Below are 18,085 nucleotides of genomic sequence, written 5' to 3'. Positions count from 1 at the left end.
ACATTTACATTCTGCAAAATTCATTAGCATGGCCACTGCAGATCACAGTAGTGAATGCATAATAGCATCACAAAACAATTACATAAACACAAAACTGCTGGATAACCTCTATTTTCAATTGATATAGATGGATTATCGAGTTTAATAGTGTGACATGGGTTCCTTTTATTATTATTAAAGTTCTCTAAAACAGTATTATCTAGAGATGTGAATCGGAACCGGAATTGGTTCCGATTCCGGTTCCGATTCACATCGTGATTTTTTTTTCGTCTGGCCCGATTGGGTTTTTTTTTATTGGCTGCGCCCAAGCCGATAAACCAAAAAACCCACCCTGACCTTTTAAAACTAATCCCTTAGCTTCCCCCACCCCCCAAAATGGCGCTGATGGCCCTTTGCCCTTACCAAGTGACAGGGTATCCGTGCCATTGGTGAGGGCAAAGGGCCATCGGCGCCATTTTGATTAGTGGCAGTCGACGGCCCGAGAGCAGGAGATCGCTCCCGGGACCCCCACTAGACCACCAGGTACCTGTAAAATGTTTTTTGGGGGGGTCGGGAGGGTGGCAGAAGCTAAGGGATTAGTTTTAAAGGGTCGGGTGGGTTTAGGGGTTATTTTTGTGTGCGTTTTTCCAGCCCTCCCCCAAAACAATAAGAGAACCCCACGAACAATTTTATGGGGTTTTCCTATTGGTTTCGGGGAGCCCCCGATTTCTGACGACTTTGAAAATATCATACGATATTTTCAATTGTCAGAAATACGATTTACATCCCTAGTGTTATCTGGCTATGATTAAGGTAGTTGGATAACTTTAGGGCAGCCGAAGAGCCGTCCTAAAGTTAACTGGATAAACTTACCCCACTAACTTTAAGATAGTCTGCACCACTGAATATCCCAGATACGTTAGCCAGATAAATTTATTCAGGTAACTCTCCTAGCCAACCAGCAACTGAATATGGACCTCAGAAAGACTACAACTCCCTACATGCATGGGACTTGTTTACCTTAATAATTATGGGAGTAATTTTGTAAAAGCCTGTGTAAATTAGACAACAAATGTATGCATAGGTTAAATCAAATTTCAAAGGGAAAATACATACACACTTTCCTTTTTAAAAATTATTCCACCAAAACTACCTGCACACAATGACACCTGCTAAACTGTACACAGCAGAAACATTTCTAGAAATTTTATGAGCAATCTTTTGAAAATGCAAAAGTATGAGCATATATGCAAAACCTTCTCCAACCGCATTTCCAGGAACACCCATTCAGTCTCGGTAAATTTATGTGTGAATATGACATGCACACCTAATTTTAGCCATATATCAAGTGGTGAGTTTTGTAAAAAGCCATTTCTGCACATAAAATATGGTTTTACTGACAGAGGTTCCTTTGAAATTTTACCTGTATAAGTTTATTTCTCAACAATAGTAGGAAATATGGTATCCAGACTTAGTTTCATTGTATGGAGAAATAAAAAAGCACCAGTGCACAATTGCCCAAAACAAAAACATCAAGGTCCATATTAAGTGGCTGGCTGGCTGGCTGGAAAAGCTAGCTGGATAAACTTATTCAGGGAAGAAGGGACTGGCAGCATAAAGCAGCGAAGCGACTTACTTTTTGCAGCCCCTCCGGACATCGGACGACCTCTCCTGCCTCCAGCTGCTCGCGAAGATGGACGCCTGCACGGCCGCTGAAGACGTGACATCACGACATTTGGTGTCACGGCATGTGATGTCACGTCTTCAGCGGCCGTGCAGGCGTCCATCTTCGCGAGCAGCGGGAGTCAGGAGAGGTCGCCCGATGTCCGGAAGGGCTGCAAAAAGTAAGTCGCTTCGCCGCTTCGTACTGCCAGTCCCTTCTTCCCTCCTCCCGGAGCAAGGCTGCTTTTCGCGCCCTGCTTCGGGAGGAGGGAAGAGGGGGACTGGCAGTGTAAAGCAACCTCTCCTGCCTCCAGCTGCTCGCGAAGATGGACGCCTGCACGGCCACTGAAGACGTGGCATCATGGCATGTGACACCACGTCGTCAGCGGCCGTGCAGGCGTCCATCTTCGCGAGCAGCTGGAGGCAGGAGAGGTCGTCCGATGTCCGGAGGGGGGTGCAAAAAGTAAGTCGCTTCGCCGCTTCGTACTGACAATCCCTTCTTCCCTCCTCCCGGAGCAAGGCTGCTTTTCACGCCCTGCTTCGGGAGGAGGGGAGAGGAGACTGGCACGGGGGAAGCCACGATGTCCGGAGGGGAGCTGGCAATCCCGACTTCCTGGTATCTGTCAATTCAAATGACATTTGAAATGACAGATACCAGCGTGGCCGTGAAGCGTTAGGCCCGCGCACCCAGGATACTGTATAGGCGCTCTATCCAGTAAAATGGGTTGCGCGGGCCTAAGGCTTCACGGTCGCTTCTTAGACGCAGCTTGCATTTGCAAGCTATTTACATACAGGATCGAGCGGTAGGTGAGCTGCACTGTACGTGCGGCAACTGCGGGTGCGCCGGGCACTAACGCAGCTCTTCCTATCGCTTGTTACTGGGTAGACCTGTTAGTTGGGACAGTCAGTGACAAATTCACACCACTGAATATCCTCAGCTATCTTAAAATTAGCCAGATAAGTTTATCCAGCAAACTTTAGGGTGGCTCCTTGGCTATCTTAAAGTTATCAGCTACATTAGCTAGATAACACTGAAAATATGTGTTATTCGGCTTAACTACTTAGGGCCTGATTCACTAAGGCATTTCTCCCATTCTGTGTCTATGGGAAAATGCCTTGATGAATCAGGCCCTAATTAGCCAGATAATAGTTCTCTTCCCCAGAACATTCCCAGTCTGTCACTGACATAGCTGGATTACATTTTAGTTGGCTAAAAATGTATCTAGCTATGTCAGGGTTGAGCAGACCAGCAGGATTTTCAAATCCTGTTGTTTGTCTGGCTAAGTGCAAAACAGCCAAACGTGTTGAATATGGACCTCATTAACCTTCAGATGGCTAGATAACCACCGCTGACAGGTTTCGGTAAACCAGTATTTGCTTCCATCTTGCATTTCTTGCAGGAATATGGTAACAGTGCTGTTTTGAAAGAGTGAAGGGAGTTTAGGCACATCATAAGCCATTTTTTGGCTTTTGTTACCAGTCGGGTGAAGGATTTCTTTCTGCTGAATTGTGTAACAAACCCTGCTTTCAAGATGAAATGATAATTTTATGTATGCAAACCTGCGTACTTTAGTAGCTAAGGAGAGCATGTTGCTGCTGTAGAAAGGTGGGTTGAGCGTTGCCATTTGATAAAGAATGCACCCTGTGGCCCAGACATCAGCCTTCTCCCCATATGGCTCACTCTTCACAACTTCAGGGCTGTAAAAATATAAATAAGTACAGTAAACAAATCCACAATAAACACAAATGCAAGATCATGAAGAAAACTGAGCCAGGCCATCTATCCCAACACAAGAAGATAAACAATTGATACCTGCTTTCACCGATTTCTTTATTACCTGCAAGAATCTACAGCATTTCTTTAAGGGCGGTAATAATGATCTGTAGTTCTCACAAGAGTTAGTGACTGCAAGATACATTCCATCAAGTCATGAGATGTATTTGGAAAGTGAACAGCAGAAAAAAAATTCTCTTTCATTCAAGATCAATGGGAATATTACATGGATGCTTCCTGGCAGTGGCATGAAACAACCAAACTTTCCTGCCATAACCGAATAAAAAAATAAATCTTCCTAATGCTTCTGATGCAGATGCAAAGAAACTGGGTATGTTTTGTTGCGCAGTTAACGCTCTTATTTACTAAGCTGCATGAATGCACTTGCATGTGGCAAACAGCATTGGGGGTAATTTTCAAAGCCACTTTATTTATATAGAAATCATTTCTTAATTGCCTGATAGAAATCTTTCTAAGCGATGTACAACAAATTAAAAACAATATTCAAACCAAACCCTGTTTCGTGGACATAAAAGGCTCTTTGTAGACAGCTCCAGTGTTTTGCGCATAAAAGTAGGCATATAAACTGGTTTTGCATGTATTTTTATGCATATACTAAGTAAGTAGAGGTGTTCTGGGGGGTGGGATTGGGGTGGCATTTTGACTTATCATATGTTTTGATTTTAAAAACTATTTGTGTAATTTACCCTGCACAAGTTTCACCCTGCTTGGAGCAGGTATAAGACTGTGCACAATAAACCCCCTCTTCATTTTATAGACTGAATATTAAGGGACCACACAGTTCCCAGGGCTACAGTTCTTCAAAGTCCCAGATCTCTAATTTTTTCTGCAATCTTACAACAAGTGTAGCCACTGAGATGGTGGGATTCTACCAGCAGGGAGGAGGAGCAGGGGGGGGGGGGATTCAAAAACACATTGATCACTCTCAGACACCCTCTCGATCACAATTCAGGGGTATTCACTTTAGAGCAGGGCTTCCTAAACCTGTTCTGGGGACACCACAGCCAGTCAGGTTTTCAGGATATCCACAATGAATATGCATGTGATAGATTTACGTATCAAGGAGACACTATATGCAAATTTCTCTCATACATATTCATTGTGGATTTCTTGAAAGCCCGACTTGCTATGGGGTTCCCAGGACAGGTTTGGGAAGCCCTGTTTTAGAGAACTTTAATAATAACAAAAGGAACCCATGTCACACTATTAAACTCGATAATCCATCTATATCAATTGTTATAGTTAAATAAGCCACTTCAGCAAGCCTTAACAGTATGTTCTGAGCAACAAGAACCGTTGGGTCTTTTAATCATTTGCGGCAAAATCTTTATTCCTTATGTCCAGGGAAAGCTTGAAAGTGCTGGCAAATGTGCTTCTATCCCCATTTAAAACAGTTATCACTCCAAACCCGACAACAGCCGGTGTTTCGCTACGAAGAGCGTAGCTTCTTCAGGGGTGAGTGTAACCGGTAGATCACAAATGCTGTCAACATGATAGAAATAAAAATTAGCATTATAGATGTTAAAAAACTTCCACTTAGCTGATTGTTGATGGAAAAGTAACCTTCTGATCCGGACGCTGAGTCTCAAAATAGAACTTCTTAGGAAGCGGGACAGAGACTGAATGAAACCAGTTTCTAAATTTAAATAGCCCGCACTGAGAACAGCGTAATGATGTCATGGCTAAAGATGTCATGACATCGGGAATACCCTCGATCAGCTGAAGATCTTACAAAAAGACTTAATTCCAATGATATATTCAAACAGGCTGGATGTACTGTGTCAAGTCGATGGATCTAACATTGTTCTGCCTGTAAAAGTAACTGATTAAAATCACCTCCACGCCAAGCAGGGTGTAGCTGTTCAAGAACACACACTTTCAAAGCATCAAATGAATGAGAATGTTCTAAACAGTGAGTTACTAATGGTGCTGTAAGTCGACCCTTGTTCAGACAAGAACAGTGTTCAATAAGAAGAACTTTCAAAGAGCGTTTCGTTTAACCTACATACCACAAATTACATGGGGTTCGAATGATGTATATATCACCTCTGGACAGACAGTGTGATGTTTCAAAGTTACAGAGTAGTTGAGCCTAGAAAAGAAAATAGCTGATGTTGGATCCATCGACTGACACAGTACATCTTTAGCCATGATGTCATTACGCTGTTCTCAGTGCGGGCTATTTAAATTTAGAAACTGGTTTCACTCGGTCTCTGTCCCGCTTTCTAAGAAGTTCTATGAGACTCAGCATCCAGATCAGAAGGTTACTTTTCCATCAACAATCAGCTAAGTGGAAGTTTTTTAATATCTATAATGCTAATTTTTATTTCTATCATGTTGATAGCATTTGTGATCTACCGGTTACACTCACCCCTGAAGAAGCTACGCTCTTCATAGCGAAACACCGGCCGTTGTCGGGTTTGGAGTGATAACTGTTTTAAATAGGGATAGAAGCACATTTGATAGCACTTTCAAGCTTTCGCTGGACATAAGGAATAAGGATTTTGCCGCAAATGATTAAAAACTCTGCAGCTCGGTTATTGACAGGTTCGCCTATGAGACATCATATTTCTCCCATTTTATTCAATTTACATTGGATTCCTATCAAATTCCGTGTGAAATACAAAGTATTATCTCTAATCCATTCTTTAATACATGATCCGGACTCAACTTGGCTCTGTACTATATTATGGTTATACAAACCAACTAGAAACCTTAGATCTGCTAATAAATACTTACTTGATGTTCTTACAGTTAGACTGGCAAGATTAAACATAACTAAAGAAAGAGCTTTTTCGGTGGCAGGACCTTTATTGTGGAACTCGCTTCCCAATACATTAAGGCAAATTACTAACCATAAAGAATTCAAGAAGGCTGTAAAAACTCACCTATTTAAGATAGCTTTTGGAGAACATGATGGAATGAATACTAAACTTTAAAGAGCTGTATACCATTTGTGTCTACTCAACAACTTCATGTACCTATTGTTCATGCTGCTGTTAACTATGTGGGAAAAAACTTTTGGGACATTTTTGATTTATTTTAAAAATTTCTGACTTTTACCTTTTTTGTAAAAAGTAGTATAGTTACCTTTAAAGAATTAGGATTTATAAGTATATATTGTATTTTTTTTTCTTATCTATTACTTTATTTTCTTTGTTATTAATTTTATTTTGTCTTTAGTTAGCTGTTATTTTTTAATTTTTATATTTCTTTTATCTCATTTTTATAATTGACCTTTGTGAATCATTTTGGTCAAACTTCATTTGTGAAAGACGGTATAAAAATGTTTTTAATAAATAAATAAATAAATAAATAAATAAATAAATAAATAAATGACCCAACTGTTCTGGTTGCTCAGAACACGTTAAGGCTTGCTGATGCAGCTTATTTAACTATAACAATTGATATAGATGAATTATTGAGTTTAATAGTGTGACACAGGTTCCTTTTGTCATTATTGAGTTATTGACACACAGGACCATAGAGGTGCTCTTTTCTTTGGACTTAGAGAACTTTAAGACAGGATACACATGGAGAAACACGTCCAACAGTTGTGTAGTGCTGTTCAATAAAAAAAACAGGTTTATTTCAGCTTAAAAACAGGGTCCATGCCAAAATGAAAAAAATCCTTAACATAAAATGAATCACAATTCCAAGGGCTGCAGTTTCTTTATCCATGGTGTACCTTCTTCTAGCTTTCCTCATCTGATTCAGTGTCCATTATGCAACCCCCTTGAAGGGTGGGAAAATTACCTTCCATAATCATAGGTGGGGGAAAAACTTGTAGCGAATCCTTCTTTCCTTCAAAACAGGGTACAAAACTACTTTAACTCCAGCTTTTGTCCCCACTATTAACTGGACACAGGGGTAAGATGACTGAAAATTCCAGCCCCTCCAGAAAAGGAAAAAAGCTCTCCTGTCAGGAACTGGTCAAGATCACAAAAATCCCCAAACAATTCTCAAAGACAAAACTTTCCACTTGGTGAGCCATACTCAGGAGTAGACATGTGATTCACCCTAGCTTGATAACATCCAGGTAGAGATGCATCAAGCTAGGGCGAGAGAACATTGGAGAAATATCATCTTTGTGTATCTTTCCTCATTCCAAATCACATCCAATCTTCACTGATGTGTACTGTGCTGTTCATATGTCTGACTGTACATGTAAAACTGGCTCCAAAACCATAGTCCACCACCAAAACCTCAACTCGGGTTACTAGATGACCTTCTTATAGTGGTATAAATAGTTGACTACTATGAGAGCCTTATAAAGTGTCTCTCTCTCTCTAGCCCAAAACAAGGAAATGCCTGTCTAGGCACTTCTCATCTTGCGAATTGGAAATATTGTGGGTGCAATAAACTTATTGCACGTTGCAGCAAAATACCTATGCGAAGCACTAAAATAGCACACATTGTGGTAAGTGAAAAATTACCATAACTATGCCCCTTTTTTTTCACGAGCGCTATTCATAGGAAATTTATAGCATTTTGATGAATCTAGGCCTAAGAGCCAAATCGGTCTCCTTTTATAAAAAGACTTAGGCCCTTCCCCCCCCAAAAAAAAGGATGGTCTAAAGATGGAGGAAGGAAAAACAATGCAAAAATCTCCCAAAAGTCAGAAAAAGGAAAAAAAACATTTAGCAAATGGTAAAGCTCCCATTACATATACACACTCATCTTATGCACACATGGTCCATTTGAAAATACTCAGTAAAGTCTGTGGACTGTTTGAAAATTACCCTCTTACTGTGTGGTAAACTGCATTAAGTGTAGTAAAAATGAAAATAACATGCAAAACTTTACAGCTTTTTGCCATGGCCAAGCTGGTGTCTTCCTGTGGGATCATGGGTTCTTTCAATTATGGATGTTTTTTGTAACTTGCTACGAACTGAGGAGTATGCAAGAAATAATTCTTCTTTATTATTATTATTGTTGCTTTAAGTATATTGTGCACTTCAAAACAGCTTCCTAAATCTGAGTATTCAAACCTAGCCAGTATAATAGTTCTCAGGCTCCATCCATGAATTTTTCAATCCCATGTGTCCTTCATGGATTTGCTCCACCAGGTTGGCTTTCAAAGGCTTTTACTATTACCCGTCTTTTATCTTTGATGATTTGTTTTTTAATCATGATATGCATGGATGTTTGCGACTGGCCATCTGATCAGTATGGTTTTCCTGAGTGCCAGCATTTGAGAGTCTTTCTTCCTTTACTCTTTCAGCTATTTTACCTTTTGTCAGGAACCGGTAAGTTGGCCACAACTAAATTTATTTTGACCTCATAGACTATATACTGTCCTTCCTTCTGAGAGTGTCAGCAATTGGAATTTCTTTTTCTGGTTTGTATATCACAGGAATTGTATGTTTGTAATTGCAGCACCATTCTTTGCAGACTGGATGGTGTCACAGCAAGACTGTTTCATTATTAACTCTAGCATTTTGTGATCTGATTCTAGAGTCACTTTTCTGTCATAGCATATAGATGAAACTATTCACTGCCAAACACCAGGATTAAGTGATTCTGATGCATAATTGACTAGTTTTCTTTCTTGTACCACTGAGTGAAACTACAAAACTAAATAAATCTTGGTTCACTGGATGGAAAATTCACCAATCATGATCCAAAGAATCACAAATTTTAGTTAGCATTCACTGAATGACTGAAATGGCACTCAGAAAGCCAGAATGAATAATATTTTGAAGCACTACTCTGGTGCTTGTCACATATATGTTTTAAACAAATCCAGAAAAACTGGTACTCAATAAATTATTCTCCCTTTGAAATCTTTTTTTCTCACTGCAAGAAAGAAGCAAAGTCCCTGACTATTTTTCTCCTAGCTTTTTTTAGGCTCTTTCTGGACTGTTACTACTACTTCCTGGTGTCCTGCTGGTACACCACACTGCACACTGCTAACATCATCACTGAGTCCCCAGCTCAGCATTTAAAAGCTGACCAAATGGCAGACTCTCTGGCAGGACCTGTCAAAGGGGAATGTGAAATGGGCATGTCCCTTAGTACAGATCTTGAGACACACTCTGGATCACTCAGCCATCGTTCCCTGTTGAATGGGTTTTTCTGGCCCTAGGATGGGTCTCTCTCCTATAGATCAAAGTTCTAAGTTCTAACCCCCTTTCAGCATGATAGTTTGTTATCATATCGAAAGGGTGTTAGAAATTTGATTGCTTGTTATAAGGTGCCCCGCCCGCCGTCTGATTGCTGCTACTATTGCCTTGCTTCAGCCTGCATCACTGAGCCTAAAGATGCCCCCGATGACTGACAATATTGATGCCTGGACTGCCAAGGCTTAACAGACCCACCTAGAGGTAGAAGCCATGGACTGCTTATACTTTGCACTTTCTCTACAGAAGAGGAGTTGAACTGTGAATATCTGCTTTGAGGTACCCCCTCTATTAATTTGCTTCTGTTGTTGTTAATGTGAACTAAGAGGTCAATTTTAAAAGCTAGATGTGTGCATTAATTAGGGGATGTGCAAAGAAGTTGGGCTCCCATGTGCTGAGCAGATTTTCAAAGCACAAGATGGCGCTGGCTGTCCATGGCTCCTACCATGTGACAGGGGCCGACCAATGGCACCGGTAGCCCCTGTGACAGAGTAAGGGCAAAGGCTATTGACGCCATTTTGAATACCAGCAGCCGACAGCCCGAGTGCAGGAGATCGCTCCAGGACCCCCACTGGACCACCAGGGACTTTTGGCAAATCTTGGGGGGGTCACGAGGATGGGGGGTTGTAGTTAATTAAATTTAAAAGGTTGGGATGGGGGGTTTTTTGGGAAATGAATACATATTTAACTAATGAACGGATCGGGGTCCCCCGAGAACGGATGCAACAGATTTGAGTCCTGACGAATACGAATACCAAATGGGACGAATCCGTCCCTGCTGCACATCCCTAATTAATATTCTGATTCTCTCAGGGAAAGTTAGCTATATATCTTGAGGTGTAGCTAACTTTCAAACAAATAATGCAGCTTTTGAATTTTAAGGCAAACTGAGTTATTTAACATTCCCCAGTAATAAGCTGATTTGTGTATGTTTGAATGAATTTGCATACAAATCAGCTCATTTTAATATCCATGTTGCACTGGGATTTGTTTTTTTACAGGGAAGGGGAAGATATTGCACATGTGTTATCTGTGGATTAATGGACAAATTTTAAAATGGCCACATGGGTAAAAACCAGCACTTACACGTATGGCCGGGCTCATTTTCAAAAGGGCCCGGCCACGCACATAAGTGCGAATACTCACACAAGAGGTGGGCTGAGGCGTAGTCTGAGTGGGGTGGGGCGGGGCGGAGGCTGGCTGGGACATTAGCCGCTGTCCCGGGGAAGCATGTGGTGGCAGCTTACTTCTGCTCTAGAGGAGCAGTAAGTAAGAAAACAAAACAAAAGTAAGTTTAAATGAAGGGTTTAGGGGTGGGGAGGAGAGGAGAAGAGGGAGGGAGTTTAGGTAGGGGGTAGGGAAGTTCCCTCCCAGTCCGCTCCTTAATTGGAGCTGCATTATTTGTTTGAAAGTTAGCTACACCTCAAGAAGTGTACCTAACTTTCCCCAAGAGAATCAGAATATTAATTAGGGATGTGCAGCAGGGACGGATTCGTCCCATTTGGTATTTGTATTCGTCAGGACCCAAATCTGTTGCATCCGTTCTCGGGGGACCCCGATCCGTTCATTAGTTACATATGTATTCGTTTCCCAAAAAAGCCCCCATCCCAACCTACTCAGTTTGCCTTAAACTGGAGCGGACTGGGAGGGAACTGGGGAAGGCCCAATTACGTTGCTGCGTGTAATTTACTAATTCCCCCCTCCCCTGCGCACATGTACGCGTGAAGGACGCATATTATAAAATCTGAGCGACCATATGTGTGCACTGGGAACCGTGCATAAATGGACACATGCACGCACCTTTTAAAATCTACCGCTAAGGCATTTGCTGCATGGTAAAGCCTCAACACAGCTTAGTAAATGACCTCCTATATCTGTAATTGCTAGTAACCATCTAGGTTTTAAATCCCTTGCTAATATATGAGAGGTTTCTCATAGATCCAGTAGAAAAATACTTTAACAATAGCTTTCTTCTGTCTTTTGATTCATTTCACTTACAGCTGATGATCTCGTTTAGCTTCTGGAAGCAGCAGCAGTTCAGTGATTTCCAAGCTGAAACAACTCTGATGCTACCGCTGCTAGCAGCCAAAGATGTCTATGCTGCTGGCAGTAAGAAGCCCCCATCTACTAGCTCCTAGCCTAACAAAATAATAATCCCCTGAAAATCAGCAACCCTGCTTACAGTGAATCACAACAGCAATTTTCCATAAAATGCTTCTAGAAAAAGCCCTCAATCTTACACAAAGCTGAAAGAAAATATAGACTCATTTTCATCCTTTTAGCACTCCCAAGATATGGTTGTTTTGTTGTATGTCTTCCATAATTGATTTCATTCAGTATTTCTATATAAATAAGGACACTCACTGAGGCGTTTCAAATAATAGTAGACACCAATGAAATGGAGATAGATTTTGGACAAAAAAAAAGCCAAGGGCTCTGCCAGAATAGTGGAGGGGTGTACACAGCAGCAAATTAGACATTTTTGCTTCTTCAGTCTAATCTAATTTATAGCTATCTCCCTCTTATTACAATAAGACAAAATATATGTTGATTTTTCTAAACTGGTGAAGACTGATTCAAGTAAATAGCATAATAATCTATTTTAGCACACATAGGAGACTATTTACTAAAGGTTTTCTCCCATTTTGGGGCCAATGCAATATTATACGTGGAAAGTGGGCGCTGACTTTTCAGCGCCCGCTTTCCTAATGCATGCATGGCACCCGCAAGGGGGGGCGCCATGCAATAAACAAATTAGAGGGTCGCGCTAGCAAGGAGGCGTTAGGGTCGCTTGTATGACCTTAGTGCCTCCTAGCTAACATGACCCCACAGTTACCAGCAGTCTGCCGGTTATGAACACCGACACCGATAAATTCAGCATCAGTTTTCATAACTGTAGTCAGCCGGTTATGAACACCAATGCCAATAAACTCAGCGTCGGTTTTCATTACTGCAATCAGCCGGTTATGAAAACCAACACCGAGCATATCGGAGTCGGTCTTCAATGCGGCCGGCTGAGGTTATTTGTTTCTATGTTTTTTTCCTTTTAAAGAAGTACAGAAAAGCTTGTTTTTTCTGCTTTTCTGTACTTTTTTTTTCAATGCGCTCAGCTATTAACTCCTGCTCCAAGCAAGCGTTAATAGCTGAGCGATAAATTTGCGTCAGAGATGTACATTTATTTTTTTGCATTTGGAGTGAATGAGTAATAGCCTCATTCACATGCATTTGCATGTGATGAGCGCTATCTCATTCAATCCGCGTTGGACACGCATTAAATAGGCGCTAATACCCCTATTGCATTGGGGGTGGATTAGCGCCTATTTAACCCGCTACAGTGCGCTCGGTTGAGCGCACTGTATTGCATTGGCCCCTTTCTGTCTATAGGAAAAAAGCTTAGTAAATAAGGCCCTTAATTAGTTTATACTAATAAAGGTAGATGCATTTAGAAAATGGCAATATTATCTATCATATCTTTTTTCACAGACTTTGGCCACCATGTGCCTGATTTTCATGACAAGATACTGCAATAGTTTCCCAAGCAGTCAAGTACTAGCCAAGCCAAATCCTATTTAACTTCCAAAGGTTTACAGGCTTAGGCTAACTCAGGGTGGTACTACTGGTTATTAAGAGGTGGTATCATTGCCCAAATGCTGTGAAAGCAAAGTTCCTTGCCTGTAAAGACAAGCAGCGCTGAGGATTACAGAGCGGCGGCCATAACAGGGGAAAAGCACATGAGAGGGCTGGAAGGAACAGTAGGGGGAAGGGCAGAGAGGACAAGGCAAGGCGGGAAGAGTGAGCAGGGAAGGGAAAGTGAGGGGGGATAGAGATACAGCCATTGGAGGGAAGTTTTGAAGACGTTGCACTGGTTGGCTATTATCACAGTGATGACACCCCAGGCATACTAAATATTTAACCAAAACCTCTTCTGGTGAGAAAAACTACCAACAACAGATATATATTGATTTCCCACTATGTATAGAACAATTACTGTGTTAATTAAAGCAACCTTCATATAGCACTAGGTTCCTGATGAATTTATCGGGTAACCTATCAGAGCTGAATAAGCTTCTGAGTGCAGTGTGGTTTAATCATTGGTTGCTGCAAAGAATTAAGTTAGTATAATACTTAACTTAAGGATAGCTGCAAAATGCCGCGGCAAGTACTTGATTTTAAAGTGCTTGCCATCTGCCGCGATGTACTGTAATTTTGAAGTTGAGGTCAAACGCAAAGAGAATACAAATTGCAATACTGACCATGTAATATATGCCTTGCAGTGCCCATGTCCTAGAATTTACATAGGATGCACATCAAGGAGAATGAGAGTAAGACTTATAGAACATCGGAGTCATTTAAACACCAAAGATATCAAGGCACCAATAGTTCCACACAGCATCCTGAAAAAACACACATTTGCAGAATTTAAATGGACAATTTTAGAACACATTCCCGCATTCAAAAGAGGAGGAGATTGTAAAACAAAACTTAATTACAGAGAGAACTATTGGATCTTCAAATTACAGACAGTGGAACCGGCGGGTTTGAATGAAAAAATAGAATGGTACACGAGGACGTAAGAAAAGTTTTTTCTAAATATCAGAATTACCTGTAATTGACAAACATTACATTAATTTGGCATTGAATGTCTCCCCTGCTGTTCATAACAAGTGCATCAATCAGTACGAATGACACAGATCAACCCCGAGATTTTGCGGGCTTTTTTCGAGTTTAAAAAAAATCCCCCCCGAATGTCCTCCCCCCCTCTTCTACCTCCCCCCGCCCTTTCCAGATCCCCCCACCCCCCTCTCCCACCCCTTCCTCATCCCCGACACTTTCTTCCCCCGGTTTACCCCACCCCTCCCCTTGAGTTCTGCCCCCTGTCCCCCAGACATTATACGATGTCACCGCCTGCTGTAAAGTAACCTTTTTCAGTTTGTTATCGTTGCTCTCCCTTTTAACCCTTCCCCTACTCTGTTCACTGTTGTTTAAGTCGTTCAAGTGTTACCAAACTGTATTAAGTTGTTATCTTGTAAACCGGAGTGAAGGCAACCCGCTATACTTTGGTATAAAAAAAACCTAGAAATAAATAAATAAATACATAAAGGGACAGTGCATGTACCGCGCTACATCAGACGCTGCAGTGATCCCCGTTCAGACAGGAAGATTACCTTACTTTGCGCTGATTATAAACACCAAGTTGGTAAACGGTACATTATCATTTATATTGCCTATTGAATTTGGATCCATATGATGTGTGCCTTTAAGAATAGAATTTTTACAGATACAGTGCTTTGAGTAATAATAACACTTATGCCATAAGCAACTGCATTTAACATTACAATGCCATGTACTTATGATTCTCAGCATGTCTATAAGATTTGCTGCTTCTCATCAGCTTGCTGCACCCCTGAAGAAGGATGTAGTTCCGAAACCCTGCAGAGTCGGGCCTTCAGACAGCGAGCGGTGAAAGAGGACATGAAAAGGACCCAATTGCAGGACGTTCAATTTGCAGCCCTGGCCGGGGAACATACCCACATACCTGAAAGGGACCTCAACTTCAAAATTACAGTACATCGCGGCAGATGGCAAGCACTTTAAAATCAAGTACTTGCTGCGGCATTTTGCAGCTATCCTTAAGTTAAGTATTATACTAACTTAATTCTTTGCAGCAAACAATGATTAAACCACATTACACTCAGAAGCTTATTCAGCTCTGATAGGTTACCCGATAAATTCATCAGGAAACTAGTGCTATATGAAGGTTGCTTTAATGAACATAGTAATTGTTCTATACATAGTGGGACACCAGGCATACGGCAGAATCACAAGCTGAGAGAGGAGCACCTGAGTTTCTGTCCCACCCGCCCGCGTATTATTTTCAGATTTTTTTTTCAATATTGTATGGTGTGTTAATTGTCACAGTGGTGGCGGTAAACCCGAGTCCAGGTTATGTTGTAATGCCGGGGGGGTTGGTTGGTGGAGGAGGGGGAGTGCCCTGTGTAGTTCGGGGGTGCTGCTACACGGGAGGACCAGAGAACCATGGGGCTAAGATTCACAGTAGAGCTTGTTCTCGCTGGTACGAGGCAGAGGAAGTAGAAAGAAGGGAGGGTAACTCTACCATTGGGGTGTAAGGTGGTGGAGGACAAGGAAAAGGATGGGGGAGGAGGGTATGTGGGGAAGGGGGTTTTGTTATTGCTAAAATTGATGTAAGGGCTCGGGTTAGTTTGTTATTAAACTGCAGCCTATTTTAATGCCAAAAGGTTGTTGTTATTGGGGGGGGGGGGGGGGGGGGGGCTGCACGGGACAGCACTCGAGCGCAGGTCTTTTTTCCCTATGTTATAAGTGTTCTCTAAAGATAGCAGTTTGTCAGTCACACAAGCCTTTCACTACTGATGTGCAACAGTTCCAGCACTGCTGTGGCTCCACAGCTTTGACCGAGGGAAGAACAACTCCAAAAAGGAGGAGGGAGAGTTTTTAGGGCTAGTGAACTACTGTCTTCAAAGAACACCTGCTACAGGTAAGCAATTTTGCTTCCTCTGATAATAAGCTGTTCACCGAAGTCACACATATGGGATTCCTTACCTAAAGACTCTTAAAAAAAAAAATGAAATAATGGCCACCATCTGTTGAGTCGAGAATTCATTTTAAGCTGCTGGTTTCAGTATTTAAATGTATGCATAATCAAGTTCTTTCATTTCAGGCTAAATTATTCTCTCCTTATGACTCTCTTGCTTCTCACAGAACAAGCAGGATGGTAGTCCTCACATATGGGTGACATCACAGGATGGAGCCCAATCACAGAACACTTTTGTCAAAGTTTCTAGAACTTTGACTGGCACCTTCTGTGCATGCCCAGCAATGCACTGACCCTGCATCCAGCAGAGGTCCCCCTTCAGTCTCTTTTTTTCTGTGCAGCAGTAGCCACGCGGGTTAAGGAGCTCTCTTGAGATTCCTGACAGGAATATTCCTCATGGAACTTCTTTAAAAATGTTCAAAAAATTCTTCCCCATGGGGTCCCTCTATCGATATCTGTACTCCGCGGTCGAAAGGTAAGGCTTTACCCTCGCTTGCGGTCGATTCCCGTTGAGTTTTCCCTTCGGAGCCTACCGACCATCGACCGCACCGCGGCTAAATTTTTGTCGAAGCCATGGCGTCGGGTTTTCGGCGGTGCCCCAATTGTCCTCAGACAATGTCCATCACAGACCCGCATAGAGTTTGTGTATTATGTTTAGGGTCCGACCATGATACCCTAACTTGCACCAAATGTGCCCAAATGATGCTGAAGGGCCGTAAAGCCCGTTTGGAGAAGATGGAGTTTCTTTTTCATTCAAAACTCCATCGACTGCTTCAACTTCATCTGAGCCAGTGCCATAGACCACTTGTCAGCAATGGGACACCGGTGCTGCCCGTCCGGCATCGACTACTCCGAAGGTGTCGACTTCTTCCTCTTCACCTCAGGATAAGTACTGAGGAGAACATCGTGAGAAACGTTGACACCGGCATCGGAAGGCTCAGACCACCGAACCAGGCAAGTCATTGGCATCCGTGTCGACAGAGCCACTGACAAAGAAATCCCATCCAGAGAAGGCGCCATCCTCCTCTGCGACCAGGTCACCGAGGCATTCCCCACCTTCATCGGTGCAGGGAGCCGCGACTCCACTTTCCCCAGTGGACCCTCCAGCTACGCCAGTGCTGCCTCCTACTCCGGTGCCGGGGTTCCATGCCCCAGGCTTCCATGGCACTCGCACTGCTACTAGGTAGATTGGATTCGTTGCTCGGTGCCCTTCCACCACTGGAACCGAAAACACCTGTATGTCCTCTTCCTTCAATGCCGATTCCTGTGTCATCAGATGACGAAGAAACACCGATACCCATACCACCGTCTGGAATTCTGCCACTGACTCATCCATCGATGTCACCGGTTCCATCAGTGCCACCATTGATGCCGTTGTGCCACCTCCAATGCCATCAATGCCTAGGCCTGATCCTTTGGGATTAACACCATTTCTCTCTTCTGAAGATCCTCAGGGAGCTGGTGATCCACCTTATGATCCTTGGACTGATGATTCTTCCCAGGATACCGATGATCTAACTTCAGAGCCCTCCCCTCCTGAAGAGAGAAGGCGTTCTCCTCCAGAGGATCTGCCCTTTATTATCTTCATTAAAGAAATGTCTGAAACAATTCCATTTCAGCTTCAGACAGAAGAAGATTCAAGGCACAAGATGCTGGAAGTACTCCCGTTTCTTGATGCTCCTAAGGAAATCATGTCAATTCCCATTCATAAAATCCTAATTGACCTGCTAAAGAAGAATTGGGAGCATACAGGTTCAGTTCCACCTGTCAACCGTAAGACAGATGCCAACTATCTTGTACAGTCAGCTCCTGGGTTTCAAAGATCACAACTGGATCATCACTCTGTGGTTGTGGAATCAGCCCAGAAAAAGGCACAATGTTCCAAACCTCATTCCTCCATACCTCCAGGAAAGGAACAGAAATCCCTAAATGCTTTTGGCAGATGGGTTTTTCATG

General features: G+C 42.4%; 1 protein-coding gene across 1 annotated transcript in view; it reads right to left on the bottom strand.

The window, feature by feature from the left end:
• Positions 1 to 18,085, bottom strand: part of NEK10 (NIMA related kinase 10) — a 587,606-nt gene that overhangs the window by 275,903 nt on the left and 293,618 nt on the right. The window contains exon 24 of the mRNA XM_029587074.1: positions 3,210 to 3,339. Coding sequence (XP_029442934.1) covers positions 3,210 to 3,339 — 130 coding nt within the window. The remainder of the gene's footprint in view (positions 1 to 3,209; positions 3,340 to 18,085) is intronic.

This window comes from Rhinatrema bivittatum, chromosome 2 (genome assembly GCF_901001135.1).
Source record: "Rhinatrema bivittatum chromosome 2, aRhiBiv1.1, whole genome shotgun sequence".
In the NCBI taxonomy this organism is placed as follows: Eukaryota; Metazoa; Chordata; class Amphibia; order Gymnophiona; family Rhinatrematidae; genus Rhinatrema; species Rhinatrema bivittatum.
This window is presented reverse-complemented; position numbering and strand designations above follow the sequence as displayed.